Source organism: Salmo salar, chromosome 27 (genome assembly GCF_965601325.2).
Source record: "Salmo salar chromosome 27, fSalSal1, whole genome shotgun sequence".
NCBI lineage: Eukaryota > Metazoa > Chordata > Actinopteri > Salmoniformes > Salmonidae > Salmo > Salmo salar.
This window is the reverse complement of record NC_138317.1, coordinates 2,494,296-2,512,483: the sequence shown is the minus strand read 5'-3', so window position 1 is coordinate 2,512,483 and position 18,188 is coordinate 2,494,296. Positions and strand designations below refer to the sequence as shown.

The window sequence follows — 18,188 nt, the reverse complement described above, 5'->3', positions numbered from 1 at the left end:
ATCTGCCTGCTTTATATAGCAAGCCACAGCCACACTGTCTGTTGGAGTGAACCATTTTGACCAACTTTTATTGCTTTGAAAGTCATGCCACTGCAGTAGGCCTATTGTCTTTTTTTGCAGTTAATTCTATATGTTTGGCGAGATTCCAAGTATTTTTTATTTTACTAGGCAAGTCAGTTAAGGACAAATTCTTATTTACAATAACAGCCTAGGAACAAATCCAGACAGAAAATATTTACGCAAGAAGCAGTCATTTAGTAAGTTCACCATTCTGCTTGTTCCAGGGCAGAACAACATATTTTTACCTGGTCAGCTCGGGAATTCGATCTCAGGGGCAGAATGACAGATTTTTAAGTTGTCAGCTCGGGGATTTGAACTAGCAACCTCTCGGTTACTGACCCAATGCTCTAACCACTAGGCTACCTGCCGCCATATACTAAACCTGTCCTCCATTGTCTTTTTGTGTCGGACTGAACAGAGTCATTTACCTGTGATATTCATTAAATAATAGTACGGCCTCTTGTGCCTTATTGCTTATTACAATATCCATTTTCCAATATGAGTTGGATTAAGTTGCCCATTAGAAACATACCTACCTAGACCCCACTCTTCTCAGTGAAGACAGAGAAGGAGAGGTTTGAGGACACATGCCCTGATTCTTGAGGGGTCTAACAAGTTACACATGTGCTATACCAAACCCTTTGGTGGTGATTAAACAGATCCACTGATCTGTTGTTTAGCTTAATAGTTATACCATTCACCAGAGGCAGATGTCTCATATCATATGTACCCAATAGCATGTAGGCCTAAGCCACTGCATATGCATAGAATGAACCCAACTATTTCCCGTTGTGTGAAATGGATGCACATTTTCATACAAGAAAGACTTTAAACATAATCTTAGTAAGAAAAACCTCAGTAAGAAACATGTGATATGAAGAAGTGACAGCAGCACAAAAAAATGACACCACATCAGACCAGGTGGAACATACTCATCTAATTCCTTTATCGATGGCCTTTGCATTACAAGGACAACTTCCCAGATTCAACCTAACTATTATATATTACTGTAATATTACTACTCTAGACTGCTTCACTGTGTTTGCATGTCATTGTCCTCCAAATGTATTTCCCCCTGTTTAATCTCTGTTAAATTGAGTGGTCTCCTCCTGCAGTTTTGTATTATGGCCACTAGGTGGTGTTTGTGCTCTACTTGTTTACGAAGAACTCATTGCACATCACTGTGAGGCAGGACACGAGGGTGACATACTCCTTGAAGTCAACAGTGTTGTCTTTGTTAGAGTCCAGGTCCTTGAAGATTCTGTCAACTGCTGACTTGTCACTGGCTTTCTGAAAACAGACAGAATGCAGAAGAAAGAAGGGGGAGCTTAACAAGAAAACTGTCATGATTGCTCTATCTGTTTATTTTGATAATGGAGACACTTTGCTGCATTTCTGGCCAAAGGTGATATACATCTCAGTGAATTTAAATATTTTGGGATGCCATTGCTGGAGTTAGCAAGCATTGTTTATTTGAGCTGTATTCAGAAATGGACCCAATCTTTCCGGCATTCCTATTTTTCCCGACCCAACGGATCTCGGAAGAGAGAGCACTGACCCAGCCTCTAGAGCAGGGGGTGTCAAACTCACTTCCTGGAGGGCCCTCACCTGGATCTCTCAGTCTTAATTTAAGGAAATAACACAAATCTGCAAACACATGGCCCTCCAGGAATTCAGTTTGACACCTCTGCTGTAGTGCAACAACAAAAAATCTCTTCCCAGATCATTAGGAATTGTATGCTCAGTCTCACTCACCCCCAGCATCTCCCCTAGTTCAGCCTGGAGCAGCTCTTTCAGCTCGGCCTTGCTGAGGGTCAACTTGTCCCCCTCCTTCCCAGAGTACTTGTGGAAGGAGGTGATGAGGAGAGACATGGCCTGCTGGATCCCAGACATGGTGACTATAGTTGAAGGGGAAAACAGAGAGGGACACAGAACCTAGTGAAGCACTAAAGAAAAAATATTTCTGGACATTATTGTTCTTGCTCACTATAGGTAAGAATATTATTTGTCCGTTCTTTCACTCTCAAAGTATGAAAACTCAATTCGGTGGTGCATTAAACCATTTCAATGAATTCACTGAAAGCATATGGTTGTTGCATTGCATGATACTGTAGCTTCGTCATCATAGCATTTGTCTCTAGTGTATTTTCCAATTAAAGGAATCAAAATAAAACCTGGTTTCCTCTGAGCCCATGGTAGCGCCCTATTCCCTACATAGTTCACTACTTTTAACCAGAGCCCTACATAGTGAACAGGGTGCCATTTGGGAGGCAACCATGGTCTCTACCACAGGTTCTATGGTGAAAAACACAAGCACTGTTATGGAAACGCCATGCTCTCCTGGTAATTAACATGGCTCCAGATGAGGAAACATGTAAAGGTCTGGGCAAATCCCGTCTGTGGATTACTCTTCTACTGAATAACACCCCACCATATTTTTCCATATGCTGTGTGTTTTCCCCAAGTGTCACTTCTTTAATCTTCTTGTCTTCCTCTCTCTCTGTGTGTGTGTGTGTGTGTGTGTGTGTGTGTGTGTGTGTGTGTGTGTGTGTGTGTGTGTGTGTGTGTGTGTGTGTGTGTGTGTGTGTGTGTGTGTGTGTGTGTGTGTGTGTGTGTGTGTGTGTGTGTGTGTGTGTGTGGTGTGCGCTCTTGAGGATGTGGCTGAGGGAGCAAAGGGTAGAGTCAAGGGAATGTTAGCCAGATGAGACAGAGAGAGAAGGAAATAATGAAAGAAGGGAAAGTAAGGAAAAGGGAATGAGAATAGGAGAACCACAAACTGCTGCGATATTACAACTACTGACTAGTACACACAGCGATAAGCTAAACCCAACCTGTCCTCTGCAATGCAAAACACATTGGTACAGAATGACTGGTTTGCAAGCCTCAGTTACAGAATCAATTCATCATAATAAAATCAACCACATTAGGAACTAAAGAAGGACATTTTGTTTAAAATTGCAAAACTCTGAAACAGAAGTCAAGTGAGCGAAGGGTTAAATCCAAAAATCAAGAGAAAAATGTAAGTGCACAAAACAAAACATACTAAACAGGGATAACATTTAAAACCACTGCAGTAACATTGAAGTTTAAACATTAGGGAGCACAATTAAGAAAACCAAGATTAAAGTTACTACTCACCGAGATGTAGAAAGAATTGTAGGGAATGAGAAAGCAAAGGAAAAAGTGAGTGTATGGAGAGAGAGAGTGAGAGAGTGGTGGAGGTTGGGATGTAAGGGATGTTTTATGCATCACCACACCCTCCATCCCTCCCTCTTTTGTTCCTTACATTCTCTTCCCCCTCGCTCTTTCTCTGGTACATGAACTATTTTACTCTTCAACTATTCTCTTCATTCATTTATCATATCCAACCATTCTTTACCCTTGACTTTAGATGCAATACATTTAGAATTCACTGCCCTTCTCACAATACAGGCGAAACAATGCATTTAGATTAAGCTTACTTTGAGCTTATGACCAGTATTCTTTAGTTGTATTGTACATTTACAGAGAATGGATTTGTTTAAGAAATAATTTGATTGCAAAGTATTAAAGCGCATAATGGCTTCCAAATAGGCCTACTGTTTTAACTTGTTTATAATGAATTAGATGATGCTAACATTGAATCTGCCAACTCATATGTCTTAATGCACTGCATTACGTACAATACGTTATTGATACTGTGCACGGGTGGTGTGGTTAACATACAGTGTAATGTCCTACAGACTTGTATTACATTGTACTTATGGATAAGAGAAACACACTCATAAATATACTGTTGTTTACATGTAATATGAGTGCCATCCAAAAGTAAAGGTAGCACATTGCAAAGTAGACTTTATGAGAAAACATTTCACTTATTTAAGTGTAGTATGGCAGCCGTTCTTGAATTTAATTTCACCACAGGTCTCCGTCCCAAATGGCACCCTATTCCCTACATAGGATATGTGTTTGACAGAGGGAAATGAACATAGCTTCACACCCCTGCTTGTTTGTGTGAGTCATGCAGTATCATTTATATAATAACATGTCCCAAAAGCCTGCAGTTTCCTTGGTCACGATTAACTTCAGTCACAAGTTAGATTCTTAGATGCACTTATAGGAATTGCTTCACAACTTGGCCAACATCTTTTACAAAGCTTTTAACTGGGAGGCATGGGCTGTATTGACTGGAGGAGAATAGTCTCTGTATCAATAATGTAATTGATTGTGATTTGTATCAAATGTAAGGGCATAAACATAAACCCTGTAAAGCATAGACTTGTTTAGTGCCATTTTCATCACATTTGAGTGTGTGTGTGTGTGTGTGCCTTGTTACAATTATATGATGAGGTAAACTGTAATAAACCTAATACTACTGTATTTACAGAGCAGAAAATAGTATTTACTCACCAACACATATTACGTCATTTCTGTACTGTAGCACTTTTTGCAACCTTTCGTTTATCTCTGCTGTTAATTATACAAAGATATGCCACACATATACACACACAGTCAGTCCTAGGCAGTGTCCCTGTCCCGTGCTCTTTCTTTGTTGCTTTGAGCAATTTATTATCAACTTCATCTTGTGATACCCTTCTTAAGCTTGCAAGAAGAATAGACACCCTGACTCAAACACTATAAAAGATTCTAACAGATTATTGAGTTCAGCATTTCGAGTCAGACGTCTTCGTCAGGCTCTTTTACTGTAAATCTTGACTTGGAGACAGAGAAAGATGGTGCATGCTTTGCGTACCACTCCCATAACTCCCTGCCTTTATACCTAAAAATCTGTATCTAGATTACTGTGTGAGGGGCTGGTTCCCCTTCAAATTAGTTCTGAATGTGTATGTCTGTGACTCAGTCAGGAAGCTTAATGTGCATGTATAGTAGTTCCAGTCAAGCTCTGCAAATGGAGTTCCTCCTGACTCACTTCATAAACCTGGGAGTGTTATGGTATTGAGTGGGTCCACTCTTCCTCCACAGCGAATGAATTCCACATTTCTGAGGTTGGGATTGTGACTCACTGACATGGCCATGAGCAGATGAGTCAGACAGGAGCCTGACTGAACATAATGATAAACATCTCGGGACCAGGGTCTTCTCCACCATAGCAACCAATGCAGTCTTGGTGCTTGTGTGTATGAGTGTGTGTGGTCTATGGTTTAATAAGGATCGGACCCTTTTTTTCAATTTTCGCCTAAAATGACATACGCCAATCTAACTCAGGACCTGAAGCAAGGATATGCATATTCTTGATAACATTTGAAAGGAAACACTTTGAAGTTTGTGGAATTGTGAAGTTAATGTAGGAGAATATAACACATTAGATCTGGTAAAAGATAATACAAAGAAAAAAAACGTTTTTTTCCCCATATTTTTTTTCAGCATCTTTCAAATGCAAGAGAAAGGCCAAAATGTAATATTCCAGGATAGGCACAATTTAGACTTTGACCACTAGATGGCAGCAGTGTATGTGCAACATTTTAGACTGATTCAATGAACCATTGCATTTCTGTTCAAAATGTTGTATCAAGACTGCCCAAATGTGCCTAATTGGTTTATTAATACATTTTCAAGTTCATAACTGTTGTCACGTTGGTATAAAGGGTCAGGAGACAGGCGCAGGAATGCGTAATAGGGTTTTTTATTGACCCAAATTAGACGAAGACCAAACAAACACGTATACAAAACACAGGGTTGAAACCCAAACAAAAAGAGCGAGGAGTACCTCGAAGTTGCGTCATCATCGGACGGGCCAGTTGCAGCTGCTGAAGTTGCGGCGGCACCGGACAGACCAGTCGCAGCTTTATCGGACAGGCCCTTCCCGCAGTCTCCCTTAATGGTCGATTACTGTCAAGTTGGTATAAATGGTTGGGAGACAGGCGCAGGAATGCGTACTAGAGGTTTTTATTGATCCAAAACGAAGACCAAACAAACACGTATACAAAACACAGGGTTGAAACCCAAACAAAAAGAGCGAGGAGTACCTCGAATAAATAACACGGGATGAGACCCGAAAACACAAGCGCACAATGATACACCACGGATGATACACCACGGGATGAGACCCGTAATCATCTGCGCAATACAAGCAATACAAGCAGCATGAAAGCCAAAACAACAAAGCACAGGTACTCACACGACCAATGGACATTGTAACAATAATCGACAGCCCAATGGAAACCAAAGGGCACATTTAAACAATTACAATCAGTGGGAATGGGGACCAGTGTCACGACTCCTACCGAAGGTAGCTCCCCCTCCTGCTCGGGTGGCGCTCGGCGGTCGTCGTCACCGGCTTACTAGCTGCCACTGATTCCCTTTTTTCCCCCTTTTCATTTATTGTTTGCACCTGTTTTGTGTTGGGCTGATTAGCTGGGCTATTTTAGCCAGTAGGCCCGCATGCTCTGTGTGCGGGATTGTTGATCTGTGTTTTGCTTGTGTACACGCTCATGTGTTTAGGTGCTAGTGTGTGGTTTGCGCCGACTATTTTCTGTCCCCTGTGTTTGGGGCACTTTGGTTTTGTGTGCGCTCTGGATCGCTGTGGGGTGGCTTGTGTTTCGCCGTTGTGTTCATTAAAAACACTACCCTGTATTCTCTGCTTCCTGCACCTGACTCCTCACCCACTACGCCCAAGCCTTACAACCAGGTGTGCGCAATGAAACAGTTCCAGAGGGATCCGTGACAACTGTGCACTGTCCTTAAACAATAGCATGCTATTATTTCACTGTGATAGCTACTGTAAATTGGACAGTGCAGTTAGATTAACAAGAATTTAAGTTTTCTGCCCAAATCAAACATGTCTATGTCCTGGGAAATGTTCTTGTTACTTACAACCTCATGCTAATCACATTAGCTTATGTTAGCTCAACCACCCCGCGGGGTGACACCGTTCCTGTAGAGGTATCAAGTATACATGCATTATGTGTACTTGCTTGCGTTTCTGCATTTGTCTGTATGTGTATATGTTTGAGTTTTGTGTTTGGCCTGGTCCTTGCTCGACTTATCAATTTGTTAGAAGCGCTACATTGTTGTTGAGCTGAACGACCACATTCCTCTCTTTCTGTCTGCTCTTTGGAATTCGTCCTTAATTCAACCTTAATTCAATATGTCTTCAAGTTACCATTAGCCTTCAATACAATAGGATCACATGTAAGGATCAGAATTTCAACTATGTTAAGTATCTATACGATAACCATTGAATATCCCCTTGGCCTTAGGATGTTGCAATATGCAGGTGTATGCTATATCTCATCATGGTGACACAAATATATTATCATTGTCTGTGAAGATAATTGTGTTCTCATATGATGCGTTGGTAATATACACTGCTCAAAAAAATAAAGGGAACACTTAAACAACACAATGTAACTCCAAGTCAATCACACTTCTGTGAAATCAAACTGTCCACTTAGAAAGCAACACTGATTGACAATACATTTCACATGCTGTTGTGCAAATGGAATAGACAACAGGTGGAAATTATAGGCAATTAGCAAGACACCCCCAATAAAGGAGTGGTTCTGCAGGTGGGGACCACAGACCACTTCTCAGTTCCTATGCTTCCTGGCTGATGTTTTGGTCACTTTTGAATGCTGGCGGTGCTTTCACTCTAGTGGTAGCATGAGACGGAGTCTACAACCCACACAAGTGGCTCAGGTAGTGCAGCTCATCCAGGATGGCACATCAATGCGAGCTGTGGCAAGAAGGTTTGCTGTGTCTGTCAGCGTAGTGTCCAGAGCATGGAGGCGCTACCAGGAGACAGGCCAGTACATCAGGAGACGTGGAGGAGGCCGTAGGAGGGCAACAACCCAGCAGCAGGACCGCTACCTCCGCCTTTGTGCAAGGAGGAGCAGGAGAAGCACTGCCAGAGCCCTGCAAAATGACCTCCAGCAGGCCACAAATGTGCATGTGTCTGCTCAAACGGTCAGAAACAGACTCCATGAGGGTGGTATGAGGGCCCGACGTCCACAGGTGGGGGTTGTGCTTACAGCCCAACACTGTGCAGGACGTTTGGCATTTGCCAGAGAACACCAAAATTGGCAAATTCGCCACTGGCGCCCTGTGCTCTTCACAGATGAAAGCAGGTTCACAGTGAGCACGTGACAGACGTGACAGAGTCTGGAGACGCCGTGGAGAACATTCTGCTGCCTGCAACATCCTCCAGCATGACCGGTTTGGCGGTGGGTCAGTCATGGTGTGGGGTGGCATTTCTTTGGGGGGCCGCACAGCCCTCCATGTGCTCGCCAGAGGTAGCCTGACTGCCATTAGGTACCGAGATGAGATCCTCAGACCCCTTGTGAGACCATATGCTGGTGCGGTTGGCCCTGGGTTCCTCCTAATGCAAGACAATGCTAGACCTCATGTGGCTGGAGTGTGTCAGCAGTTCCTGCAAGAGGAAGGCATTGATGCTATGGACTGGCCCGCCCATTCCCCAGACCTGAATCCAATAGAGCACATCTGGGACATCATGTCTCGCTCCATCCACCAACGCCACGTTGCACCACAGACTGTCCAGGAGTTGGCGGATGCTTTAGTCCAGGTCTGGGAGGAGATCCCTCAGGAGAGCATCCGCCACCTCATCAGGAGCATGCCCAGGCGTTGTAGGGAGGTCATTCGGGCACATGGATGCCACACACACTACTGAGCCTCATTTTGACTTGTTTTAAGGACATTACATCAAAGTTGGATCAGCCTGTAGTGTGGTTTTCCACTTTAATTTTGAGTGTGACTCCAAATCCAGACCTCCATGGGTTGATAAATTGGATTTCCATTGATTATTTTTGTGTGATTTTGTTGTCAGCACATTCAACTATGTAAAGAAAAAAGTATTTAATAAGATGATTTCTTTCATTCAGATCTAGGATGTGTTGTTTAAGTGTTCCCTTTATTTTTTTTTGCAGTATATATGCATGTGGATGTGTGCCTGATGTTTATTTAACTATTGCTCCTATATGTGAACACTGGATAATAAAGGCCTGGGTTTTGTGTGTGTGTGTGTGTGTGTGGTGTGTGTGTGCATGCTCCCCTGTGGAACTCCTCTCAGTTTTTTTCTTCCTTTTCTACTGACCCTTGACCCCGGTTTCACATACGCAAACAACTATACCCACCTCTGCTTACATTAACCTCCACTGTGTGTGCTTTAAAAATATATTTTCTCTCCTTCAAAGATAATAATGTTTAAATTGAGAGTGTTGTGGAGTGTGCTGATAACAGTATGGCTTCCTACACTGTCCCTGTCCCCATACTGGGCTCGAACTAGTGGTCAGAACTAGTGGTCCTCTGCTCGCAAACACATGTGACCGTCCTCCTTGACAACATACCAACCAATTGAGGTGTGAAAAAAGGACCCAATTCCATAGCTCCATTGACGACATTTCCACCTAGCTGTGAAGGGACCTTATGGCACGTTCTTATCTCTGTTACATAAACTCAGCAAAAAAAGAAACAGCCCTTTTTCAGGACACTGTCTTTCAAAGATAATTCGTAAAAATCCAAATAACTTCACAGATCTTCATTGTAAAGGGTTTAAACACTGTTTCCCATACTTGTTCAATGAACCATAAACAATTAATGAACATGCACCTGTGAAACGGTCGTTAAGACACTAACAGCTTACAGACGGTAGGCAATCAAGGTCACAGTTATGAAAACGTAGGACACTAAAGAGGCCTTTCTACTGACTCTGAAAACACCAAAAGAAAGATGCCCAGGGTCCCTGCTCATCTGTGTGAACATGCCTTTATGCATGCTGCAAGGAGGCATGAGGACTGCAGATGTGGCCAGGGCAATAAATTGCAATGTCCGTACTGTGAGACGCCTAAGACAGCACTACAGGGAGACAGGATGGACAGCTGATCGTCCTCGCAGTGGCAGACCACGTGTAACAACACCTGCACAGGATTGGTACATCCGAACATCACACCTGCGGGACAGGTACAGGATGACAACAACAACTGCCCGAGTTACACCAGGAACGCACAATCCCTCCATCAGTGCTCAGACTGTCCGCAATAGACTGAGAGAGGCTGGACTGAGGGCTTGTAGGCCCGTTGTAAGGCAGGTTCTCACCAGACATCACCGGCAACAACGTTGCTTATGGGCACAAACCCACCGTCGCTGGACCAGACAGGACTGATAAACAGTGCTCTTCACTGACGAGTCGCGGTTTTGTCTCAGCAGGGGTGATGGTCAGATTCGCGTTTATCATCCAAGGAATGAGCGTTACACCAATGCCTGTACTCTGGAGTGGGATCGATGTGGAGGTGGAGGGTCCGTCATGGTCTGGGGCGGTGTGTCACAGCATCAACGGACTGAGCTTGTTGTCATTGCAGGCAATCTCAACGCTGTGCGTTACAGGGAAGACATCCTCCTCCCTCATGTGGTACCCTTTCTGCAGGCTCATCCTGACATGACCCTCCAGCATGACAATGCCACCAGCCATACTGTTCGTTCTGTGCAAGATTTCCTGCAAGACAGAAATGTCAGTGTTCTGCCATGGCCAGCATAGAGCCCGGATCTCAATCCTATTGAGCACGTCTGGGACCTGTTGGATCGGAGGGTGAGGGCTAGGGCCATTCCCCCCAGAAACTTGCAGGTGCCTTCGTGGAAGAGTTGGGTAACATCTCACAGCAAGAACTGGCAAATCTGGTGCAGTCCATGAGGAGGAGATGCACTGCAGTACTTAATACAGCTGGTGGCCACACCAGATACTGACTGTTACTTTTGATTTTGACCCCCCCTTTGTTCAGGGACACATTATTCAATTTCTGTTAGTCACATGTCTGTGGAACTTGTTCAGTTTATGTCTCAGTTGTTGAATCTTGTTATGTTCATACAAATATTTACACATGTCAAGTTTGCTGAAAATAAACGCAGTTGACAGTGAGAGGACGTTTCTTTTTTTTTGCTGTGTTTATGTGAGGGTTAACATAATAAGTAGATCTGGGTTGTATTCATTAGGGCAATAGAGTATCAAAAGGTTTTGCAACAGAAAACAGAAACTAGGGTTAGTCATTGGACACCGGTTTTGGTAGTGCCTCCATGTTCCTTTCGTTTGGTGCCTAATGGATACGACCATGAGATGCCATAGCATAGCTTGATTTGTTGTCCATTTTTTGTCAAGCTTAGAGTTCAACAGTAGAATTATTGTACTCTCCTGAGATCTAGTGGTCAAAGATGGAACTGTGGACTAATCACAGTGATCCCAGAATGCAAAGGACAAGAGGACCTGTCCAGAGCAAGCCAAACCTTGTTCTTGTTTTTAAATAATTAGATGGACATACTTTGAGACAGGCATTGTAAATGGAACTACATTTGTTATTTTTAGGGCTTTTATCTAAATATTTGGAATTGAAATTCTCTGACCATTCTTCTTCTGAGAATGACTCTCAAACCAGTGATCAATGACTTCCACCACAGAGAGCAGAACTGGTTGGAAATATGTATTTTTTTCAACCAGTTTTGCTCACTGGGTATGTATTTAATGTTGTCCCTGCGGGAGGGCAGCTCCCGCTCAGCCCATTCAAAGCTCTTCTCTGTCCTGGTGCCCCATCTTCCGAAAACATCTGAAACTCTACCCCTTCAAAGAGTATCTTAAATAATCCTACAGCACCCCTCCCTCTCGCAAAAAAAAGAACACTTGCATTTCGTGAACTAACACTCGCACTTGACTTTTTTCCTGCTAGCACTTGCTACTTTATGGAGGAAAAATGTACTCACTACGACTTAGATATATGCTTTTCCCAACTAGCTATCTTAAAGGTCCAATGCAGCTGTTTTTTATTTTTATTTTCAATCTCAATATCAATTAAAATGGTCAAAAAGGAACAAAAATAGCTTCTAGAAATAGAGCAATTTCTCAAGCAAGAACTTTCACAATTTCACTGTAATGGTCCTGTGTGTAGCTGGTGTAGAGAGTCAGGCTCAGGACAGCAGATATGAGTAATCAATGTACTTTACTCAAAATACACATATACAAAGTAATATAGCGAGCCCACAATAACGGACCGATTTACAATAAACAATTACTCACAAACAAACATGGGGGAACAGAGGGTTAAATAATGAACAAGTAATTGGGGAATTGAAACCAGGTGTGTAAGACAAAGACAAAACAAATGGAAAATGAAAAGTGGATCGGCGATGGCTAGAAGGCCGGTGACGTCGACTGCCGAACGCCGCCTGAACAAGGAGAGGGACCGACTTCGGCGGAAGTCGTGACATTCACAGTATTATTCCAACCTCATAATGTGGAAATATAAATTAACCACAAGGAAATCACATGAATACACTAAATATAATGTCAAAATGAAGAATATGTAAATGTCTGTGGATTTTTGTTGTCTCATTTAACACAGTGCACTATAGAGCAGTACAGTATTCTGTAAAATGCACATAGCACAAAGTGAGTAGAAATTATGTTATGAGATGATAGAGGGAAGTTTCCAAAACCTTTCTATGTGTCATTACCTAACAACTCCCCTGTTGATCTTGTAGCCAATAACATTGGTTGGCCGCAGAGTAGGCCCTGCCCAAGTACACTCAGAGAGAGATAGAGATAGAGAGAGAGAGAGAAATAACAGCTTACCCAGCCGCTGCTTTTGTTACCCAACATGCACCAGACCATGACACACAATGAGAAAGGCCTTGTAGGGAAAATAATGATATGACAATACAGTATGTGTCCTATTTATTCAACCACCCTATAGTTATTTTTGATGGCCTCTGTTATATACAATTAAATTAAGACAAAATCAAGAATTTTTCAACTGTACTGTGTTTCGCAGTAAAAATGTTACACCATTTTGAATCATAAAGATAAGATGTAGATAGATGTCTGACCAAAGATCATGAGGACCGAAGGTGTGTACTGTACTGTATTGTAGAACATTCTGAGCATTCCTCTCGGTGGTGCTAAGTGAATCTTTATCAGCCTCACAGGATAGTTACCTCTGCCCTCTATGACAAATCCAGGTATGCTTTATGTCTTTTGTATAAGACTGAAATCACAGGTAAAGCTGTGAAATGACATGGTATATGCTTGTTGACATTCTTCTGAGGGCAGCTGTCTCAGAATAGGAATCATCCCAACAGATGTCAACATGCTTTTTTTCTTTCTTACCTTTTCTCCTTTAATAAAGGACTAATTTAGGCCTGGGATATCAGGTAGGTGCATTTAATGATCAGGTATGACAGTAATCCAGCAGGCTGCAGATCTCGTAGGGTAAGACTTGAATACCCCTGGTATATGGGGTCTTCAAGACTGTCATGCATTTGTCTTGTGAGCATGTAGACAAAGTTATCAACACACGTATACAATACTTTTACTCTGATAGAACTCCAATAGATTGGTTATAACACATATAAAACCATATAAAAACGTTTTAAAGTCTCTCTCTCCTCGTCTCTCACACACACACATGCACGCACGCATACACACACACACATGCTAAACAAGTAGCGTGAAGTACTTTACACAAAGGACTTCACGCTGCTTGCTTAGCACACACACACACACACACACACACACACACACACACACACACACACACACACACACACACACACACACACACACAAACACGCACACAAAATAATGACAACACCTTCTTGGTCTTTGTGTTTAATGGACAGTGTGACAATTACAAAAGTGAAAATTAGAACCCTTCTCAACTCTGCGCACCTTCCTCCTCTCCTCGTTTCATCCCTCACTTCCCCATCTTCTTCTTGTGCATCTGGTAGCACTGTTCACAGGCGATGGACAGGCCCACGACTAGAGAAACAAACTCCTCAAAGTTCACCTCTCCGTCACCATTAGAGTCCAGATCCTTCATTATCTTGTCTACTGTGGTTGGGTCCTTCTGAGACTGAAAGGAAGACAGGGACATTTTAATAATACTAAATATTAATACTGATATTAATTTCACTGATATTAATATGGGACAACAGTGAAAGTTTCTACTCTTTATTGGGCAGGTACAGTACATGACAAGTAGGGACAAGTTGTTTTGCTGACCACTTAAATCAGGGAAAACTCTGGGCCCTAGTCAAACCTTATGACTAGCGCCCGAGTTTTTCCTGGTTACCTCACGTGATCAGGAAAAACTCCTGTTCCTAATCATAAAGTGTGCATGTTTGCTGTATCAAACTAACACGGAGTGCTACTACAGCTAGTAGTAGATAGTAATAGAGATAAGATACTGTGCATCCCAAATGGCACCCTATTGCCTATATAGTGCACTACTTTTGAGCAGGGAATAGGGTACCATTTGGGACGCAGCCTTAGTAGAGAAAGTATTAGAGATGGCCACCTTGAGGAAGCCAGAGAGCTCGTTCTCCATCAGGTCCTTGAGCTCACGGCGGCTCAAAGTGTTGCCACTGCCCTCCTTAGCAGCATACTTGTGGAACACAGTGATCATGGACTCCATGGCACGTTCCAGTTCTGACGGCATGGCTGCAGGTCTGAGTGAGGTCAGAGAGAGAGAGAGAGAGAGACAGACAGAGAAAGAGAAAGAGAGAGAGAGAGAGAGAGAGAGGAGAGAGAGAGAGAGAGAGAGAGGAGAGAGAGAGAGAGAGAGAGAGAGAGATTACATTTGAATGACAGCAAATTCAGAGTAAGAGATAGATGTTGGCTAAAGGAACTATATTTCATGAGTGAATTTCGTAATCTCTCTGTGTGTGTGTGTGTGTGTGTGTGTGTGTGTGTGTGTGTGTGTGTGTGTGTGTGTGTGTGTGTGTGTGTGTGTGTGTGTGTGTGTGTGTGTGTGTGTGTGTGTGTGTGTGTGTGTGTGTGTGTGTGTGTGTGTATGTATTTGAGCATTAGAACGTGTTGAAGAAAATCAGTACCCTGTGCCATATGCCCAGCCTATTCCGATGAGAAATGCTCTGATGAGTAATCTAGCAAACTTCCACCAACAAAAGTTGATTACAAATACATTCCCATACATCCTGTACCAGTCAGATACACAAAGAAAACACAGATACTTTGACCTAACTTGACCTGGTTTTAGTGAATTAGATAGAGAAATGGATTATAAAAGATCATGACACGATTGCATCACGCAGTTGCTGCAGATTGGACGGCGGTATGTTCATGCTGCGTACAGCCCGTTCCATCTCATCCCAAAGATGATCTCATACTCATACATCATTTTTTACTACCTCTTTTTATAAGCCATTTCTCTGAGATAAGAGAGAAAATTACTGAATGTGTGGAAAATGTAGTCCAAAACTGGGTAGAAGGAAAGACAAACTGGACAAGAGAAAGAGAGGCTGCACCAACACTGAGGAAACATGTGTGTGTACATGTCGACAGTCAGCTCTAAATCCATTCATTCAAAGTGAGCCACACCCTGGTCTAGTCTCTCTGGACTCCACTGAGTTAATATTAGACAATACTACATGATGGTTATTATCATTAGGGCTAAAAGGAAATGGGTAGAATGAGTCAGAGCAGCAGATGGGGACTTGACTGGAAATTGAATGAAAGGAAACATTTATTTCCAGTCAATTTCCTTAATGTTAAATAATATAAAAAATGAATTATATTTTAGGCAAAACAATTATAACACACACAATTCTAGTGCTATAATTGTTAAGCAAACATGACAGGTTATATACCTATATGTTGACCATGCTCTATTACTCTTTTGACAAGTGTAATTATTTTAGTTATAAAAATGATGAAGTTTTAAAATCCTTAATCAATGCAGAACACATAAAAATGTTAGTCTGGACTGTAAAAAGTGACTTATGTTCACTTTTATATTTACAGATGAAAAGTCTGGACACCCACTCCATAGAAAACTGCACTTCAAAGTCAACCGCACAAGACGAAGAATGCAAATATTTTAAGTCCGCATACTAGTTTCTGAGTTGAAGGAGGAGATCAGATAGGATTAACAAAACTATTTAGCTTGAATCGACTGTTTACATTCGTGTTAGAGGCTGAATTCTTACCGTTCACGAGTGTTGAGTTGGCGATTGAGAAGAGGTTGAATTGTGCAGAGTTGAGAAATATCACGCCTGAGAATTTATAGACAGGCGACGCCCTGTATGCGCTGCCTTCAGTGAAGGAAGTAATGATACCGTGGATATTGAGCAAGACAGTAAGACTATGATAGTAGGTTACCTTGGTAAACCTATCAAACATAGTCAAGCTAATATTTTGCTCTGTGTAATAAAAACGATTAAAATGACTAACTCAACATATATTTTTTTCTCTAAATGATTAATAGCCCTACATTTTATTAATCTCCCACTTATACACAGAATAAATGAGGTGGGCTAAACAATGGAAATTTAGAGTGAGGTACAGAAAAATAGACATAGCCTACTGTAAATTATCAATTAGTATTGATTGTAATGACAAACAACTTGTTTGAGCAAGCACTATCATTACAGTTGATCGGAGTGTTAATAATTAGCCAAGCAGTTGTAGACAGAATTTATGATGGTGACCGTCCCTGATACTACATGTAGTGAGACTTTTACCTGTGTGATTTGTATCACTCTGGGAGTGGTTATGATGACATGAGAGGCCAGACCTATAGGTGTGTCCCAATTGGCACCCTATTCTCTATATTGTGCATTCATTTTCACATGGTTAAAAGTAGTGCACTATATGGAATAGCACATAGCATTTAGGTGTTTTTTTAATAGGAGGAGCTCCAACCTCCTGCTCCAATAAGAAAGCTATAGTAAATCCAGTTATGTTCTCAGCAATATAATAATTAATATTATGTTTTCTGTACATTTCGATACATTCTGATTGAGAAAGCAGTGGTGTATATCTGTCTACACCACATATCAAAACTGCATCGTTAAATAGCCAGAAAACAAAAATATGTCTCTGCAACCGCCATGTAAAGTGGTCCTAATGGAGGGGTGCAGCAGTTTTATTGTGCAACATTGAAACTTTTGGATGGGCATGTTTTTATGCCCTCTAGTGGAATAGCCTTGTAATGGTCTAGTCCTCTACTAATCAAATGAAATTGTATTCCTCACTTGCATCGTAAACAACAGGTGTAGACTAAAAGTGAAATTCTTAATATAAGTGAAAGATTTAAAATAAAGTTTTACATGTAGTTGTTTGGGACTGTAGCAATGAGGGGAAGTTGATGCAATGGCAGAGTTCTCTTCGTCTCTCCCATTCTATTCCTTCATTTTTTCTCTGGTCTGCTTCTCTGCCCTAACCCTTTGTGTGTGTGTGTGTGTGCTTGCGTTTGTGTGTGTGTGTGTGGTGTGGGCATACGTTGTGAAGAGGTATGACAGAATTTGCTGAGCAAAAAGACATGGGCATCCAGGGAGGGTCACCTAGCGACAACACCCAGCTTTATAAAAAGATACAATATTTTCGGCCTCTACCCTTTTCCCTCTCAATCGTCTATACTCTTTCCAGTGGTGGAAAAAGTACCCAATTGTCCTTCTTGAGTAAAAGTAAAAAATATAGTAATAGAAAATGACACAAGTAAAAGTGAAAGTCACCCAGTAAAATACTACTTGAGTAAAAGTCTAAAAGTATTTGGTTTTAAATGTAAGTATCAAAAGTAAATGTAATTGCTAAAATGTACTTAAGTATCAAAAGGAAAAATACAAGTATAAATAATATCTAATTCCTTACATTAAGCAAAGCAGACAACCACATTTTCTAGTTATTTTTTAAATTTACTGATAGCCAGGGGCACACTCCAACTCTCAGACATAATTTAAAAACGAAGCATGTGTTTAGTGAGTTCACCAGATCAGAAGCAGTAGGGATGACCAGAGATGTTCTCTTGATAAGTGTGTGAATTAAACCATTTTCCTGTCCTGCTAAGCATTCAAAATGTAACAAGTATTTTTCGGTGTCAGGAAAAATTTATGGAGTAAAAAGTACATTATTTTCTTTTCAGTGAAGTAAAAGTAAAAATTGTCAAAACAATGTATAGTACAGATACCACAAAAATCTACTTAAGTAGTACTTTCAAGTATTTTTACTTCAGTTCTTTACACCACTGCTCTTTCCCATTCTTTATTTCCCAACGCATAACTCACATGTGACATTCAATGGCTCTTTGAGCCTCATTGTGCTCCACCACCCATGGCTTATCGTTAGAAAGAAATAGTTTGTGCTGCCTGTCATGCTTGAGGGTTCTCTATTTGTATAA

General features: G+C 41.6%; 2 protein-coding genes across 2 annotated transcripts; both read right to left on the bottom strand.

Annotated features, from left to right (window-relative positions):
- Nucleotides 1-982: 982 nt before the first annotated feature.
- On the bottom strand, nt 983-3,287 carry LOC106588176 (ictacalcin). Its single transcript, XM_014176900.3, has 3 exons — nt 3,199-3,287; nt 1,816-1,958; nt 983-1,350 (listed from the first exon to the last, which is right to left on the bottom strand). Exons 2-3 carry the CDS (start codon nt 1,951-1,953, stop codon nt 1,210-1,212), a joined length of 279 nt encoding a protein of 92 aa, XP_014032375.1. The 5' UTR covers nt 1,954-1,958; nt 3,199-3,287; the 3' UTR covers nt 983-1,209.
- Nucleotides 3,288-13,647: 10,360 nt separating this feature from the next.
- Nucleotides 13,648-16,285, bottom strand: LOC106588175 (protein S100-A1). Its single transcript, XM_014176899.3, has 3 exons — nt 16,000-16,285; nt 14,352-14,502; nt 13,648-13,907 (listed from the first exon to the last, which is right to left on the bottom strand). Exons 2-3 carry the CDS (start codon nt 14,490-14,492, stop codon nt 13,749-13,751), a joined length of 300 nt encoding a protein of 99 aa, XP_014032374.1. The 5' UTR covers nt 14,493-14,502; nt 16,000-16,285; the 3' UTR covers nt 13,648-13,748.
- Nucleotides 16,286-18,188: the final 1,903 nt, after the last annotated feature.

Excerpts from the sequence above, each read along its gene's own strand:
- LOC106588176 (XM_014176900.3), bottom strand. The coding sequence starts at position 1,953 with ATGTCTGGGATCCAGCAGGCCATGTCTCTCCTCATCACCTCCTTCCAC. Across the intron at positions 1,351-1,815 it reads AACTAGGGGAGATGCTGGGG|AAAGCCAGTGACAAGTCAGC; the intron begins GTGAGTGAGACT and ends GTCTGTTTTCAG.
- LOC106588175 (XM_014176899.3), bottom strand. The coding sequence starts at position 14,492 with ATGCCGTCAGAACTGGAACGTGCCATGGAGTCCATGATCACTGTGTTC. Across the intron at positions 13,908-14,351 it reads AGCTCTCTGGCTTCCTCAAG|TCTCAGAAGGACCCAACCAC; the intron begins GTGGCCATCTCT and ends TCTTCCTTTCAG.